This window comes from Canis lupus, chromosome 32 (genome assembly GCF_003254725.2).
Source record: "Canis lupus dingo isolate Sandy chromosome 32, ASM325472v2, whole genome shotgun sequence".
NCBI classification, from domain to species: domain Eukaryota; kingdom Metazoa; phylum Chordata; class Mammalia; order Carnivora; family Canidae; genus Canis; species Canis lupus.
In genome coordinates this window covers 25,485,543-25,501,789 of record NC_064274.1, presented here as the reverse complement: position 1 = coordinate 25,501,789, position 16,247 = coordinate 25,485,543, and the positions used below count along the sequence as shown (strand labels likewise).

Here is a 16,247-nt window from a genome sequence, read left to right as displayed (position 1 = left end):
AAAGGATAGTTATGCTCCACTGAGTATCATTGGCTAGTATAAGTTTGTCTCATATATATAACATTAATTTGTTGAAAATGCAGACTTTAAAATAGTGGCATATGTTGTCAATATAGTTTTCATTTGATTATTTGCAGGAATGTTTAGCATGAGCGGTTGTTAAATGATAGAATTAATATCAATGTAATATTTCTTGTTGTCCTATAGTAAATGAAATTCCCCAGAGTAAAGAAATTACTTCACTGAATTTCCTAAATATCAACCTTATATAGGATGCATATGTATGCAGCAGATACAGACTTTCTGGCTGGACTTCCTACTATTGGCTAATAGTTTGAACCTCCCTCTATAATCTAATGGCTATCCATGTTCTAGTCTGTGTTTCCTGTATTTCTTAGACTAACGTTTTGAGCATTATATTCAGTAAATTAGCATTAAAGTCAATATTCCAATTTTTGTAATGTTCTAAGGCTGAACATTTTTTTTATTAAATGTTGAAATATACAAGTCATTATGTTGTGTATTGCTGACTAAAAATATTGCTGAAGTGTAAAGGAGAAAAAATCTAATTTTATATTGGCATAGAAAGAAAGCTTAACTTGTTTTCTTGCTCTTTTTTTATAGAGAACACCTGTTCCCAGCGCTGAAGCATTCCGATGGTTCTTTTAAAGCAGTAGTATATCTTATTTTCAAGGCATTTGGAAGTGAAGGGCAAACTAATGTCTTGTTTTAAGAAACTGCTTAGTCCACCACTGAAGAAAATATCCAGATACTATTTTCATTTTATGTATAGGGGTTTCTTCCAAAAAAAAAAAAAAGGAAAAGAAAAGAAAAAAGACATATAAAAATAATCTGGGAGCTTGGGGAATTGGCCAGTCTATTTACTTTCAATACACTGATTCTTTCTTTGATGTAATTTAGCTCTACTAGTGAAGTTGTTGTCTATTTTGAAAGTGGCTGTAAAAAATAAGTTTGGGTAAACCCCTGCTGTAAAATCATGTATCTTTGCAAAGTACATATCTATACTTCATTTTCAAATATATGTGTTTCAGTACTGTAAACTGTACAGATAGCAGCTTGTATTTTGTGTGTTTAGACACAAGGAGACAATCATGTCTGAGCATCTATGGAGATTAACAGTTTGTACACAACAGTATGGTTCTGCGAGTTAAATCTGGAGCAATAAATTTTAGCTTTAAATATTTTTTGCCAGTTGTTTCTAGAAGCAGCAACAGCAGTGGCATGTTTTGCCATGCATCTTTCCGTAGAGACTTGATGCCAAGTTTTACAAGACTAAAAGATTACGATGCATCCAGCAATTACCTTCAGTTGTATTGTTATAAGAGGGGAAGATGTTATGAAAGTTTCAATTAATCTTTTGAGCACTATATTAGAGTAGTGGTTATGCACTTGCATTGCTTACAAACGAGCTGTACAGAAGGGTATACCTCCCAAATACTTAGTGTAGTTGACTTGTCTTGGGTTGCACTGTAAGGCGGAGTACTCAGAGTAGTTGGAACATGCAGAATCAGTTGTATAAATTAAAAAAAAAATACCAGTGTTTTCTAGGATACAGAGAAAAGTATCATATCTTAGGGGGAGAAATTCATGACTGACTTTTTTTTTTTTCTCAGCCCAATATAGGGTGTATGTTTTTTGTTTGTTTATATTTTGCTCTCTTTTTTTGGTAGGAAAAAGAAACAATAAAATGTACCCAAATGTTATAATTCCATGTATGATATGAAATGGGTAGTTTGTTTTAAAATTTGAATACATAAAGACCTCCTGCATTGAGGCATGACTAGATATATTTTTAAGTTAAAAAAATTAAGCACATTCATAAAAGTGAGGCTTTTAAATCTCTTTTTATCTTCCTTTCTCATAGCCTCCCAGTTAGACCAGTGGCCTTCCCCTATGCCCCCAGTGTAATGTTCCATTACTCCCGTTCCTATTTTGTCACCTGATACTTTCATTCCTGAAAAGGCAGAGCCACATTCTGTGGGATTCCATAAGTGCAAACAGCTCCAAACACAAAGGAGCTAATGCTTCATAGGATCTGTGCTACCTTTTCATGTAGGATTTGGTTTTCTAATGGCAGGCAATATTCCTAAGGCTGTCCCAATAATATAGATATTGTGATGACATTATACCTAGGAAGTTTATAACTTTTACTTTTTCTTGCCAGATTACAAAGACAATTTTCATCTTCAAGAATAAAATAGAGTTTAGCAAAAATACATGGAGTATTGAAGTTGCCATGTTACTGTAACTTTTGTTCTTTATCCATTAGCCAGCTGTTTTAGCCTGTGATATCCATTAGTCTGCCGAAAAATGTTAGCAAGATGGATCATGCAAAGAAAAATAACTTAAGAAGAGAAAGGGTGATGAAAAGGACTGTAAAGTTTTAGAAAGACTAGCAGATTAATACATTTAAAAGGCTAGTTGTAGTTGTGAATGGGAAATAATATGACAGATTTTTAAAAACATGGAAGGAGCACTTCATTATCAGAGTACGGGTGGGAGGGGTGGAGAAGGTACCTGCAAAAATGCCAGTGTGTAAAGCAAGTGACTGAACCTGGCTAGAATATGAACGCAAGACCTCCAGGTACAGTCAAGTGGGCTTTTTAAGGAAAATTTATTATATATTACACCTATCCATGTTTAAAGAAGATCATTAAATAATTGCAAGCTAAAATGTGCTGTATGTTAATTCTGAGATAGCTTTCTACTTGATGTATATTCCTCTGAGAGTTTCTATTTAGAATTTCTGTTTCTGCTCTGGGACCAATGATAACTATATGAGTTCTTTCTTGTCCATTTTTATTTGATTTTACTTATTTTTAAAGCCAATTTGCTAATTAATTACAAGTAAGTGAAAACTTACTTTCACATTTGAATGGTAAGTTTGCCTTGCTTTTTGGAAAATGGTGATTGTTACTACAGAATTGAAACAAACGTCTATTCAGACTGCATAAGGCATACAATAACATGTAAAGATCTCATGACAGTGTACTGAGAGTCTAATATACATGCCAGTATCGCATGTCTTGATGTGTTTTTGTTTGTTTTCTTAAAGAACTAATGAATCTGTATATTGTAAAATGTGTTTTACATGCCAATTCAATTTTTTTAATGAAAGAAAATCTGTTGATTATTGAAATGGAAAAGTGCAGCTTTTCTTTAATTTGCTTATGTTTTCATTCTTAATATTGTTCTTTTACACCACCCTTTTTATGTTTTTGGTAAAATTCTATTTACATAATGTAGGGTACAAATAATGTTCTCATTGGTATGTTGAAGAAAGATGTTACTCTTGGCCTCCTTCTTGTTCTCTTCCCCTGAAGACCATACACTGAGAACTTGTAAAACAGACCATTATAACCCTGAGGGCATGATTTAAAGGTTTACATTTTTCATGATTCTACAATACCAATGAAATGTAACTTTTGAAAATTCTTCACTGTTTATTTCATATTTGATACCAAGAAAACTTGGAAGATAGCAATCAGAATATAGATGGTGGTGGACTATACAGCTTAAAAATTGCATATCAGAGAAGCCAAATTAAAAACTTTGTAAAAGAGGTTGACATACACAAGACTCTTACCTTCTCTAAGTGTTGACAAGGAGATGCCACATTCTGTTAGCAGTTGAGGAGAGCTGGAAAATATACAGGGTGTTGGTATGAAGTACAATGAACCAATTTCCTTGTCAGCTGTCACTCAAAACCCTAACCATTAGAAGAACCTCATAAAGCAAACCTCCCTCTTTTCAGGCCTTAAAACCAAAGTGGCTTTCTGATGGATTTTGCCTGCCTGTGTAGAAGTGGAGGCATATTTAAAATGAGAAACGTATCCATCCTTAGGAGAGAAAACAGGTAATAGTCTTTCTCCAGTGTAAGAGTATATAAAAACATCTCCTGGTTGCTTAATCCCCAACACCCAGCTTCCTTCTTCTAAACACATTTATAGGGAGCAAGAGATGGTGGGCTTCCCATGAATTACTATTAAGCAATCACTAACAGAAAGGAATATTCCCTTCCTTTCATTTAGAATCCCTGGCATGTAAGTTGTACAATTAATGCTAAAGCATATAAAGTCTTTAAGCTGATAGTATCTGTAATCAAATAATGAAAAAAGAGGAAAGCAGTTAAATGAACACACTATTCAGGGTCAAATATATTCAGCAAAAAGCCGTAGTGGGTCTTTGATCATGGTTAGATTCACAGTGATATCAAACAGTTGGTTCTCATGTAACAGCTAAATGTTTCAGATTTTGTTTTTATTAAATTTGGCAGTTTCACACTGAGATCTGTATTCCTAGTGAATAAAAGACAGCTACTATGTGAGGAGGGATTCCATTTTCACAATGGCAAGGAAGTCAGATATTTCAGGAACATGGGCCACAAAATGTACTCCTTTCACAGCGTTCTCCTATTCTGAACTGTGCAGTCATCTATTAAATTTTCTAATAGATATTTGTGTAAGGTGTATGTATGCTTGTGCAATTATAAAAAAGCAGTTTTGGAAAACAGTGTATTTATTAAAGAAAATTACTTATGGGGCATGTACAAAACTGTAAAAAAAAAAAAAAACTAAAAAAAAAAAAAAAAAAACACATTCGATTTGCCCAGTAAAGTTGTTTTTGTGAAATTTCTGTGTTGTTGAATAAAGGACTTTAGTATTCAAAATATCTCTATTTTTCCATGAACAAATTTTTATTTGTGGGAATTGAAGTAATGAACATATGATCTTGAAAATCTAATTTTGTTTATGATAAAGAAAAGCTTATAATTCTACACTTGCCCTTATGTCAGCAGAATGAATACTGTATATAAATCTTTCATAAAATATGCCGGTTTTGTTCATTTTGTTTTTCCTCATAGATTTTGTCTTTCTCATATCTTTAAAGAAAAGAAAAAAAGAAGAACATGGTTCTTTTACATTTCTAAAGGATATATTTTTTGTTGAAAGCTTTAAAAGGTCACCTAAATAGAGGAAGAAGTGAATGTATCCAAACTTTTCTCCTTCCTTCTCCATCCTAAGTGTGCCAGGAGAAAGCATCCCATGAATGCCTTGTGCCATGAATGAAAAGCCCTGGTGGTAATACTGGAAAGCATTGAAGTACATTGAAGAAATGTGCAACACTGGAATTCTATCTTCAGCCACTCCCAGCAATACCCTGAGATTACATTTTTATTGTGTTACTTTTTAAATTATGGAATATTGTGGTCCAGCCATGCTGCTTATTACTTGGTGGTGAATGTGCTTAACCCTTACTTACTTCACTGCTTCTCAGAACAAAGCTCTAAGTTTTTTTTGAAACTACAAGAAATGTAGAATACAATTGTATATCTTGGAAATCTTTAATAAGGTTACAAACACGGAACTTCAAACAATTGAAAGAGTCCATGTCCACAGAAAATAATACCACAGTAGAAGATTTTTAAATAAATTTTATAAATTTCAGGATGTGTTCTCTTAGTATCATGTCACAAATATAAAATATGTTGGCCATGGCAACAGAATTAGATTACATAGTCAGAGAAAGAAGAATCATGGGAGTTCCTGGACCTTCAGCAATTTTTTCAGGTGAGTTGTTGTGCTTCTTTATTATATTGTAGTGTAAGCAACAATAGGGCAAAAGTATAGAATTGGTTTTTCATAAAAAATAATTTTCCTTACTTGAAATCTTCAAGGATACAAATTCTTGGAGGTTAATTTGTAATGATAAGAGAATAATTCAAATTTATTTTTGGTTGATTTCAAACCAAATTTATTTGAAGGAATTCTACACCTTATTTAGACATTGAGCCAGATGATAATTTCATATAGTTCTGCAAAAATCATGAATTTTTTTCAAGTATGTTTATTGGTAAAAGTTTTTATTTGTATGTTTTATGCAGAAGCTATTATCCATTTTATTTCTACTCTTCTACTTTTGTCTCTTTTTAGTGGTGACAAAATGTTTGAAATAAACATAGTGAACACAAATTTAAGGTTTTATTTGCATACATTACAGAAGGAGAGTATTACCTAAGAAATTTATTCTTATTTGGAAATTTTATTTCTAATTATGTATTCTAATATCTTGGCTTAAGATCTGTCTCTGGGTCCTTAGTAATTCAGTTTTTGGCCAATTTTTCAAGTAATATTTCTTATTTTTAAGATATATATATATATAATTAAATGTCAACCAAGTTCTTTTTAGTCTAAGTCAATGCTTTGTTTATAATATGGTACTTATAATAAAAATCATTCTGGTTAACAGGTGTTCTAATTTCACAAATTGGAAGGAGTGTACAGACTTCTTTCCCAGATAGTACTTTTAAAAGCTACTCTTATTTAAGTCTTGCATATAAAACATTTTTAATGTGGGACTGAATTATATTACCTCTTCAGTAGTTAGATGGTAGGAGAATCTGATTGCTTGGTTTGAATTATGATCTTCTGCTATGACTTTTCTGAAAAGTGACCTTCTATCTAAAATTATATGGCTTCAGGAAAACTGCACACGTGGAAGGGAAGGTAGAAATGAATACAATTAAATGGTACTATTTTACATTCGATACCATCATAAAACATATGTAGCTGAAAATTCATATTCATTGTATACTTCAAGAACTTTTCTCATGTTTGCATGAATTGCTTTATGATTTTATTTCTAACTTTTATTGATAAATATTTATAGTTTATCATTTTATTTATAGATATTGAATTAATATGTGGGTGGAGATAGACCAACCTCTGTGTGTGTGTGTGTGTGTGTGTGTGTGTGTGTGTGTTATTGGATTTTAAGTCATGATCCACAGTAGCTAAGGATCAGGGTAGGTTATTAAAATTTTTTCATGGCTAAGATTTGGTCACTGTTGTGCCATTGTAATTGAGTTTGATGACTGACCATCTTAAAATATTTAACCTATTGTCTGGGAATCAAAATTTGGAGAACCTACATGGAATCTTTTGGGCTTTTTAGGTGCTCTAACTTCACTATGTCCTACTTCCAGTCATTTAAGGGACTGTACTGATAATTAGTATACAGTTTATTCCACAAATGCGTTATTTATATTGAGATAATTTTAGCATTAGGTATATTCCGTTATTTCTATATATTTATTTGAGTGTCAAGTGCCTATCCAACCACTAATAGATGACTTAATCCATAGCTTATATATTTTGACTATGTGGAAATGCCTTTGTCTACCCCAAAATTCATGATGTCTACAGAGTAGCAGTAAGAAGAATATTGGGAATATTTTTTTTTTTGTGTTGGTAAACTAGCAATTGATTTAATTCCTCATTTATTCAACAAGTATTATTGTGTATCTTCAATGGTGCCAGCTACTGGGAATATCAAGATGAATAAAACATGATTCCTGACACATTTACCACCACCATGGAACTCAATCAAATGGTTGAAATAAATACACAAATAAAAACAGGGGAAAATGTGAATGGAACAGGCATCATGTAGAGGAGTGGCAAGAAGAGATAGAGTGAAGCTCTTGATTTCCCATTCTTCCCAGTTGAAAGAAGAGGGCAAGTCTTGAACACTCCTGGGATAAAAAGCCTGAGGGTACAGTAGTTGAGCCAAGGAGATTGTAATTGCAGGACAGATAGAGACCAAAGTTCAAAAGACCTGAGAGATACTACCATCCTAGTCTCAGTTGCTTCATTTCTCATGGGGATGGCAGGAATACTTGGAAAATATTGTGGGTTTAGTTGCAGACCACCATAAAGCAAATATTGCAATAAAGTGAGCCAAACAAATTTGGTTTCTCAGTGCATTTAAAAGATGTTTATACTGTGCTACGGTCAATTAAGTGTGCGATAGCATTATGTCAAAAAAAAAGGTTCATTCCTTAATTAAAAAATACTTTATTGCTAAAATATGCCAATCATCATGAGTTTTCAAAGAGTTGTAATAAAAACAAAAACAAAAACAAAAAACAAAGAGTTGTAATCTTTTTGCTGGTGGAGGGTCTTGCCTCGATAATGATGGGTGCTGATCAGGGTAGTGATTGCCAAAGGTCAGAGTGGCTGTGGCAAGTTCTTAAATAATTTCGACCATGAAGTTTGCCAAATTGATTCTTCCTTTTGTGAATGATTTCCCTGTAGCAAACAATGGTGTCTGAAACATTTTACCTACAGTAGACTTCTTTCAAAATTGGAGACGGTTCTCTCAAATCCTGCTGCTGCTTTATCAGCTGGGTTTACATACTATACTAAATCTTTTGTTGTCATTTCAGCCATCTTCACAGCATCTTCACCAAGAATAGATTGGTCTCTCAAGAGGTCTCTCAAGAGACCACTTTCTTTGCTCATATGTAAGAAGCAACTCCTTGTCCATTTTTATCATGAGATTGCAGCAATTTAGTTCCATCTTCAGGCCCTACTTCTAACTTTAGTTCTCTTGCTGTTTCCACCACATCCACAATTACTTACTCTGCTGAAGTTTTGAACTTCATCTGTTGGGGTTACAATCAACTTTTTCCAAACTCCTGTTTATGTCAATATTTAACCTCTTCCCATAAATCATAACTGTTTTAAATGGCACCTACAATGGTGAATCCTTTCCAGAAGGTTTTCAATTTGCTTTGCCCAGTTCCATCAGAGGAATTACTATTCACTATCTATGGCAGCAATGCCCTTACAAACTGTATTACTTCAATAAAAAGACTTGGAAGTTGAAATTACTCCTTGGTCCCTGGGCTGTAGAATAAATGTGGTGTTAGTATTGCATGCAAACAATGTGAATCGCATTGTATAGCTCCATCAGAGCCCCTGGGTGACCAGGTGCATTGTCACTGAGCTGTAAATTTTTTTTCCTGAGAGTGGGCTTAAAATAATGCTGTAAACAGATATGCTGTCATCCATACTTTATTGTTCCACTTATGAAGCACAGATGGAGTAGATTTAGAATATTTTTTAAGGACCTGAGTATTTGGGGGTGGCAAATGAGCATTGGCTTCAACCTATAGTCATCAGCTGGATTAGACCCTAATAGAGGAGGTAGTCTGTCCTTTGCAGCTTTGAAGGCTATGAAATCTGAGATGGCATCTTCTTCCAACAGAAGACTGTTTAATCTATGTTGAAAATTTGTTGTTTATTGTAGACACCTTCATGAATGATCTTCACTAGGTCTTCTGAATAACTTGCTACAGCTTCTACATCAGCACTTATTGCTTCACCTTGTACTTTTATGTTATGGAGATGGCTTACTTTATTTAAACCCATGAACCAACCAGCCTCTGCTAGCTTCCAGCTTCTCTTCTGCAACTTGCTCACCTCCTTCAGACTTCATAGAATTGAAGAGAGTGAGAGACTTGCTCTGGATTAGGCTTTGTTTTAAGGGAATGTTGTGGCTGATTTGATCTTCTGTCCAGACCACTCACACTTTCTCCATATCAGCAATAAGGCTTTTTCACTTTCTTAGAATTCATGTGTTCACTGGACAAGCACTTTTAATTTTCTTTAAGAATATTTCATTTGACTTCACCAGTTTATTTGGCTATTTGGTGCAGGAGGCCTAGCTTTCAGCCTGTCTCAGCTTTTGACAGGCCTTCCTCACTAAACTTAATCACTTTCAGTTTTTGACTTAAAGTGACATGTGACTCTTTCAGTTGAACAGTTAGAGGCTTTTGTGAGGTTATTGACTGGCCTAATTTCAATATTGTGTCTCAGGGAACAGAGAGACCTGAGGAGAAAGAGAGAGATGGGAGAAATGGATGATAAATGGAGTGGTCAGAACACATTCAACATTCATCTATTAAATTCACTGTCCTAGGTGGGTGTGGTGTGTGGCCTCCAAAGCAATTGCAATAGTAACATCAAAGATCACTGATCACCATAACAAATACCGTGATAATAGAAGAGTCTGGAATATTTGGAGAATTAACAAAATATGACACAGCAGAAGCATGAAGTGAGCAAATGGTGTTGAAAAAAATGGCACCAAGAGTCTTCTTTTGATGCAGGTTGCCATGAACCTTCAATTAAAAACAAAATAAAACAAGACAAAGAAACCCCAAATGAATCCCCACAGTGTCTATAAAGCACAATAAGTTGAGTGCAATAAAATGAGATATGCCTGCACTTCAGTAACTGCCACAGTAGTCCCCCTCCATTCATTCTTGCCTGTCTTCAATACATATTCTAGGCAGAAGCCTGACCAGTTCTTTTCACACACATATGCACACACACTCACAGTTCATGTGATTCTGTGCTTATTGTCAGTGATTTCACATTGCTCTTCGAATAAACACCTAAGTGTCATCTGTGAGGATCTTGAGATCTAGCTCTGCAATCTCATGTCATCCCTTTTTCTCTTCATTTTCCAGCTGCTTCGATTTTTTTCTAATCCTTACACTTGCAAGATGGGTTTTTCTAGCCATCTCAGGACATTTCGCTCACATTGTTTTTAATATTTAGAATTTTCTTTCCTTCTTTATTTTCCTGGATAATGCCTCTCCATTCTTCAGAACTGAGCTAAAGCCTCACTGTTTAGAAGGAAGTTCTAACTCTTGTGACTATGTCCTAAAGTAACCTGTACCTTTTCATAGGAATTATTAACACATTAATTCATTCAGTAAATATATATTACATATTTACCATGTGGTCTTCACCTCCTTCAGGCAATTGGAATATATGCATAAGCAAATAAGACAAAGATGCCTGTCCTCATAGAATTTATTTACATTCTAGGGCAAAGAAAGTGGTCAAAACAAAGACATAAACAAATATCAAAGTCACTTGGTAATATGTACTGTGGGTACAATTAAGGAGGGGGAATGAGATTAGAAATGTGGTTGTGTGAGAGGGTGAGGAAGAGTTGGAATTTTAAATGAATAGTCAGAGAAAGCCTAACTGAGAAGGCAACATTTGAGGCAAGACCTGAAGGAGGCAAGAAAGTAAGTACACCATGTGGACATCTTAGAAACAGCCTTCCCAGCAAAGGAAATGGGACATACAAAGACCTTGTGACAAGAATGGGACTGGAGTTGTCAAGGGCCAGCAAGAAGTCCACCGTCTTGAGTGCAATGGGTAAGAGAGAATAGTAGAGACTATGATTAGAGGAGTAAGAGTGAGATGATTGTATGGAGTCAGGTTAAGGACTTTGACTTTTACTCAGAAGGAGAAAAGAAATCTTTGGAGCATTGGAGGGAGACATGAGCCAACTTACAATATAAAAGGACTGCTTTGGCTACTGTGTTGAGGGTAGACCGTAGGTCAATAATGGAGGAAGGGAGACCAGTTTGGAGGCACAGACATTGCCATAACCCAAGTGAAAGGAGATGGTGGCACCAGAGTGTTAGCAGCAGAGGTTGTAAAAAGTGATTGAATTCAGCAAATAGTTTGAAACTAGGAAATAGAATTTGTAGACAGGTAGGGCTTTAGGTATATATGTAAGAGAAAAAGTAATAACAATGCTAGGGTTTCTTATGTGAATAACTGGAAATGTGAAGCTGCAATTTACTGAGATAGGGAAGACTGAAATTTGGCTTTGGACATATTAAATTTAAGCTGTTTCTCAGACATTCAAATAAAAATGTCAAGCATACAACTGGTATGGGCTTGGGGTTCAAGATAGAGTTATAGGATGGGCTTATAGACAGTATTTAAAAATAATGACCCTGGGGTGCCTGGGTGACTGTCTGTTAAGCGTCTGACCCTTGATTTTGGCTCAGGTCATGATCTCAGGGTCCTGGGATTTAACCCTGCATCAGGTTCCACATGCAGCCAGGATTCTGCTTACTGATTCTCCCTCTTCCCCTCTGCCCCTCCCTATGCTCAAGCTCAATCTCTCTTGCTCTCTCTCTCTCTCTCTCAGTTAAATAAATAAATCTTTAAAAGGAAATAATAAGGCTGAGTGAGATTATCAAAGGAGTGACTATGGATAGATAAGGGACAGGAAGGACAAGAACTGAGTTCTTGTCACCTATCACAGTTGTACTGCCATCTTTATTGTCATTATTGGATTAGTGCCATCTCCCACACTGACTGAGGTAGAGAGGAAATGGAAACCCAAGGGAAAAAAAGTAAAGAAACCCAAGGAAAAAAATCTTCAGGTACCTTCTTCTTTTTCCCCCACTTCCCAGTGACCCATATTCTTTTAACCTTTGTTAGCCCAAACTTTAGCCTTCATCCCTCTCAATTTATCCCATCTCTATTGCACACAAAAGCTTGCACTTACTACTTATATTTATCTGTACACATTCTAATGCAATATTTACTATGACTTTTAACACAAATAGAAATACATCAAGTTCAGAGTTTGATGCTGGTCAGAATTAGTGCAATAAAAAAGGAAGCATAATTTTACTGTACTTGGTCTAACATATTTATCTAACATTTATCTTTCTGTTCTTAAATTTTTGTTAGCACTTCCATTAAAGGAGGTGAAATTAGTATCTCTTATTTAACATCTCAGGGACCAAAATGTTTGAGCAGAAAGTGGATAGATGTTAAAACCACAAACCGAGAATCGAGATTGTTTGGTTGACTCCTAGTCACAAGACAGAAATAAGATTTTCACATTTGCCTAAACTTTCCTTCACAAGGGAAGAAGTTGGCACATTAGTAAAAAAAAAAAAAAAAAAAAAATTAGAATGGAAATTTTGAATACTTACTGTTTTTGTTATTTATCCTTCATTCTTCAGAATTAATTATGCATATTTTCATTAATAGCCTAAATGAATTACAGGGAGACTGGTTAAGAGAGAAGTGTGTCTATATTTTGTATGCGAAAGAAAGCATTTTATACCAGAATCTCCTTAGACTAGTGTTTCAGTTTCAAACCTACCATTTGACAGAAATCTCTACATACCAGAAGTTTTCCATTGAATCCCTTCCGCCAGAGTTCTGAGGCCTAAACTGTGAGTAGCTCCAAATCTGAAAGAGCTGAATGGTAATTATTTCAGTCCATTAAAGTCCTGAGGAATCTCAGTCTATCTAGAAAGAGAAAAGAAACAAGCAATGACTATAACAAAAACTGAAATGCTTGATTTCACAGTTTGGTAGACAATGTTGAGGCTTTTATGAAATGTCACAAATAAAAAAGTAGTTGAAAATAATTCAACAATACACCCACAATCTACACTTTCTTTAGGAGCTTGGTCAACATTGTCACCATGGATGTAGAGTTTCTGAGCTTTATAGATCGATTTCATCACTAAGAAAAACACCACCTACGGATCCTTAGCACTCTAACTGTTGTGTCAAGTAAGGGTTAATTTACAGGCTGAATTATTATTAAGCGTATTCCCACACCATAACAAAATTATGGACCTGAGAAGATGGAGTACTTTCCAGTTTATAAAGTCTGTCAGAGACCAAGTTCTTAAATGGCCAATTTGAAGGAAGCTGGCACACAATTTAAAGATGTAATTTGAGTCATGGCTGATGATATACTTTTACTTGTTTAGCCTTTTATGCAGCTTGTTTGCATTACTTGAACAGATTTGCTGTTTCTATTCTAACTGCATTGTGTATGGCATGAGGAATGCTGATTAATTCTTGTCGGTAATCATCACACATGCTGCCAATGTTGTGCATTTATATCCTCCATTACATAATCTATGTATGCATTCCTTATGTTATTAGTGGAAGTGGCATGTAATAGGTAAATAAACCTGCTCCTGATTTAGATTTAAAATGACTGTTGATCCTTTTCTGTCTTTAAAAGTTAGAAACTGCATCAGATGGAAGAATCTGGTATAGGCTTTATCCGCTTCAACTAACTTTAATTAGAATTCTTTAATTGTCCCTACAGCTGCCACCAATAGTAAACTCTAGAATATCAATTGTAATTGGAAGATAAATTTGCATTTTATTCATGGCATGAAGTTAATATGTCTTACTTTGTGAACTTTAAGTCAGTAAAGTTATTTGGGGCCTTCGGAGTGTCCCTGAATAGCCCTTTGTGATCATTTTGATACTTCTATAGTAGGTGATTGTCTTATCTATTTACTTCTAAAAAGAAAAGTAACTAAAATATGACTTCTAGTTTAAAATGACTTACTGGTTTATTCAGAGACTAGTGAGTAAATAGGTTTTTAAATAATGAGTTATATTTTCTAAAGACATTTCTCTAGAAGTCCTAAAGCATTAAGAGGAAATAAACCATGTCACTCTTTGCTTAATGCTCACAGTCAAATTATAAATTATAGCAGAGTTACATAGGAAAAGGAGAGAAAAATAAATAACAAAACTAGTGTACGCATGTCTTCATAATTTTATTTCTAACTTTGTCAATCTTTTCTTGAGTTGGTAAGTTAGAAGCACCAAATCAGATTATTAGATTCAATACAATTAGCCTTCTTATTTTCTAGAAGAGTAAAGGAAGTTCAGATTTTGAGAATGGCACTGTTCATGATCTTTTATTTCAAAGTTGTCTACTCCTTAAAGAAAGTAGAAAATGTAACTACTCACAATGGCTTAAATAATAAAAAAGGAAGGTATTATCTTAGAAAATCGAAAGGTCTAGAGAAAACTAAAGCAAGGATCACACTATTTTTTACCTTATTCTGTCTCAGTAGGCTTTCTTCTGAGGCCTCATCTGTTTGTGTGGTCTCTACAACTTCTAAATGTCTATTTTCCAATGCTAAGAATTCTTGCATAGGGAAAAATTTTCTTTCCAGACAAGTCCAGCAAAAATCCCAGAACTAATTCTTGGCGGATCTAGTTGGCCTCAGTTAGATTATGTGCCCCACGCTTAGTCAGTCTCTGTTAAACAAAATTTTGGTTAATCTTATGCAAATGCAATGTGCAAGTTTTGCTTAACCTTAGGATATGCTTAAGATCTGAACTGAATAGAGATAAGCCTCTTCCAACCACATTTACTGAGAATAAAAGAACCGTAGTTCTCCAAAAGTCAGAGTATGACTATTATAAACAAAAAAGGTAAATTGACATTAGACAAGGAAGAAAAATGAATGAAAGAAGAGTAGCAAGGACAGACTAAAGAAGGGGAAAGAGAAGGAAAAGTAAGAGAAAGAGAGGAAAGGAGAGAGAAAAGAAAAGGAAGTGGTGACTAGTGTCTGCCAAATGATGTTTTATTGAAGGGTTAATGGGTGAGAAAGCAGCAGGAGGGAAGAGGCAGAGAAACCAGGATGTTCCTGGAATCCTAATAGGATAATTAATTTCTGTATAATTGTGTGATAACTCTATTTGGTTAACTTGAAAGATCCATTTTTATTAATTAGTCATGTATATGCATAAACACACACATACAACACACAGGCACACACATCATTATAACTGCGGGTCTACCTGAGTTACTCCGTTGCTTTACAGAAATGTGTACAAATATTGATTAGCTATAGGCTTGTATATGATATTATCTGTTTCACAAAAGTAAGACAAGATCACAAAATCTCAAAATACAGACCAGATTTTAGCCACCAACTTTATTTAACAAGCATTTCACACAGATTCCTTAACTGTATTTGCTACTTCATCATTGAAGCTACATCTCACTAGGTTTGGCCCAATAAGTATGATTGAAGCCACAGGTTTACTGGTTTCAGCATACTTAATGTTTTTCATCTTGGACTCAAATACTTTATGCTCATAAGAAAATTCATATTTGTTGTTCCTAGGAACAGTGAAGTCACATTTTCCATTTTGTGCTATAATTTTATCAAATAAGAAAACCATATGTAATAATAAATGATTATAACAACTTTGCTATGAAAAGAAAAACGGCACATTTGAAGAAAAAATGTATTTGTTCTTTATTGAAAAGGAAAGTGTAAATCCTGCATACAGGACTTTTGGTTTCCACTTAGGAATACAGAGAACTAGAAAATATATCACTCTAAACTTTACTGAGAGGAGAGGAGGATCTGTATTAGAGGAAAAGTAGAGTCAAAACCATAAAATGTGAGAGTAAATGCAGGGCAGGTAAATGCAATAAGTGTGTACCATGTGGAGGGATAGAAACTCTCATCATTCCCTGCACTTAAATCTCTTTGCTAGAGAAGAAAGAAGTACACAGTAAGTGGGGCCTATAATCTTATTAGAAGCTGGTGGTATTTCCAAGTGTTGGAATCCATACTCTTTGTGGCCAACATATAGGAGCTCCTCCTCTCTGTCCCCGTGGTTCAGGTAGACTGGTCTCACACTGCTAACTTTGGGGGTGAAAGAGGGAATACAAGAGCCCATCTTGATTAATAAGTATATGGACAGATGATTCAGGGATAGTTACAAGATATGTCTACCAAAATCAGGATTCTCTTTCAGTCTCTC

The 16,247-nt window shown here is 34.7% G+C and overlaps 1 protein-coding gene across 2 annotated transcripts in view; it reads left to right on the top strand.

Annotated features, from left to right (window-relative positions):
• Positions 1–13,653, top strand: part of CXXC4 (CXXC finger protein 4) — a 35,386-nt gene extending 21,733 nt beyond the window's left edge. Inside the window, exon 4 of one of the 2 annotated variants that reach the window (XM_025422829.3) lies at positions 625–13,653. In XM_025422829.3, coding sequence (XP_025278614.3) covers positions 625–669 — 45 coding nt within the window. In that variant the 3' untranslated portion in view covers positions 670–13,653. The remainder of the gene's footprint in view (positions 1–624) is intronic. The other variant, XM_049105009.1, reaches the window with a different exon arrangement.
• Positions 13,654–16,247: the final 2,594 nt, after the last annotated feature.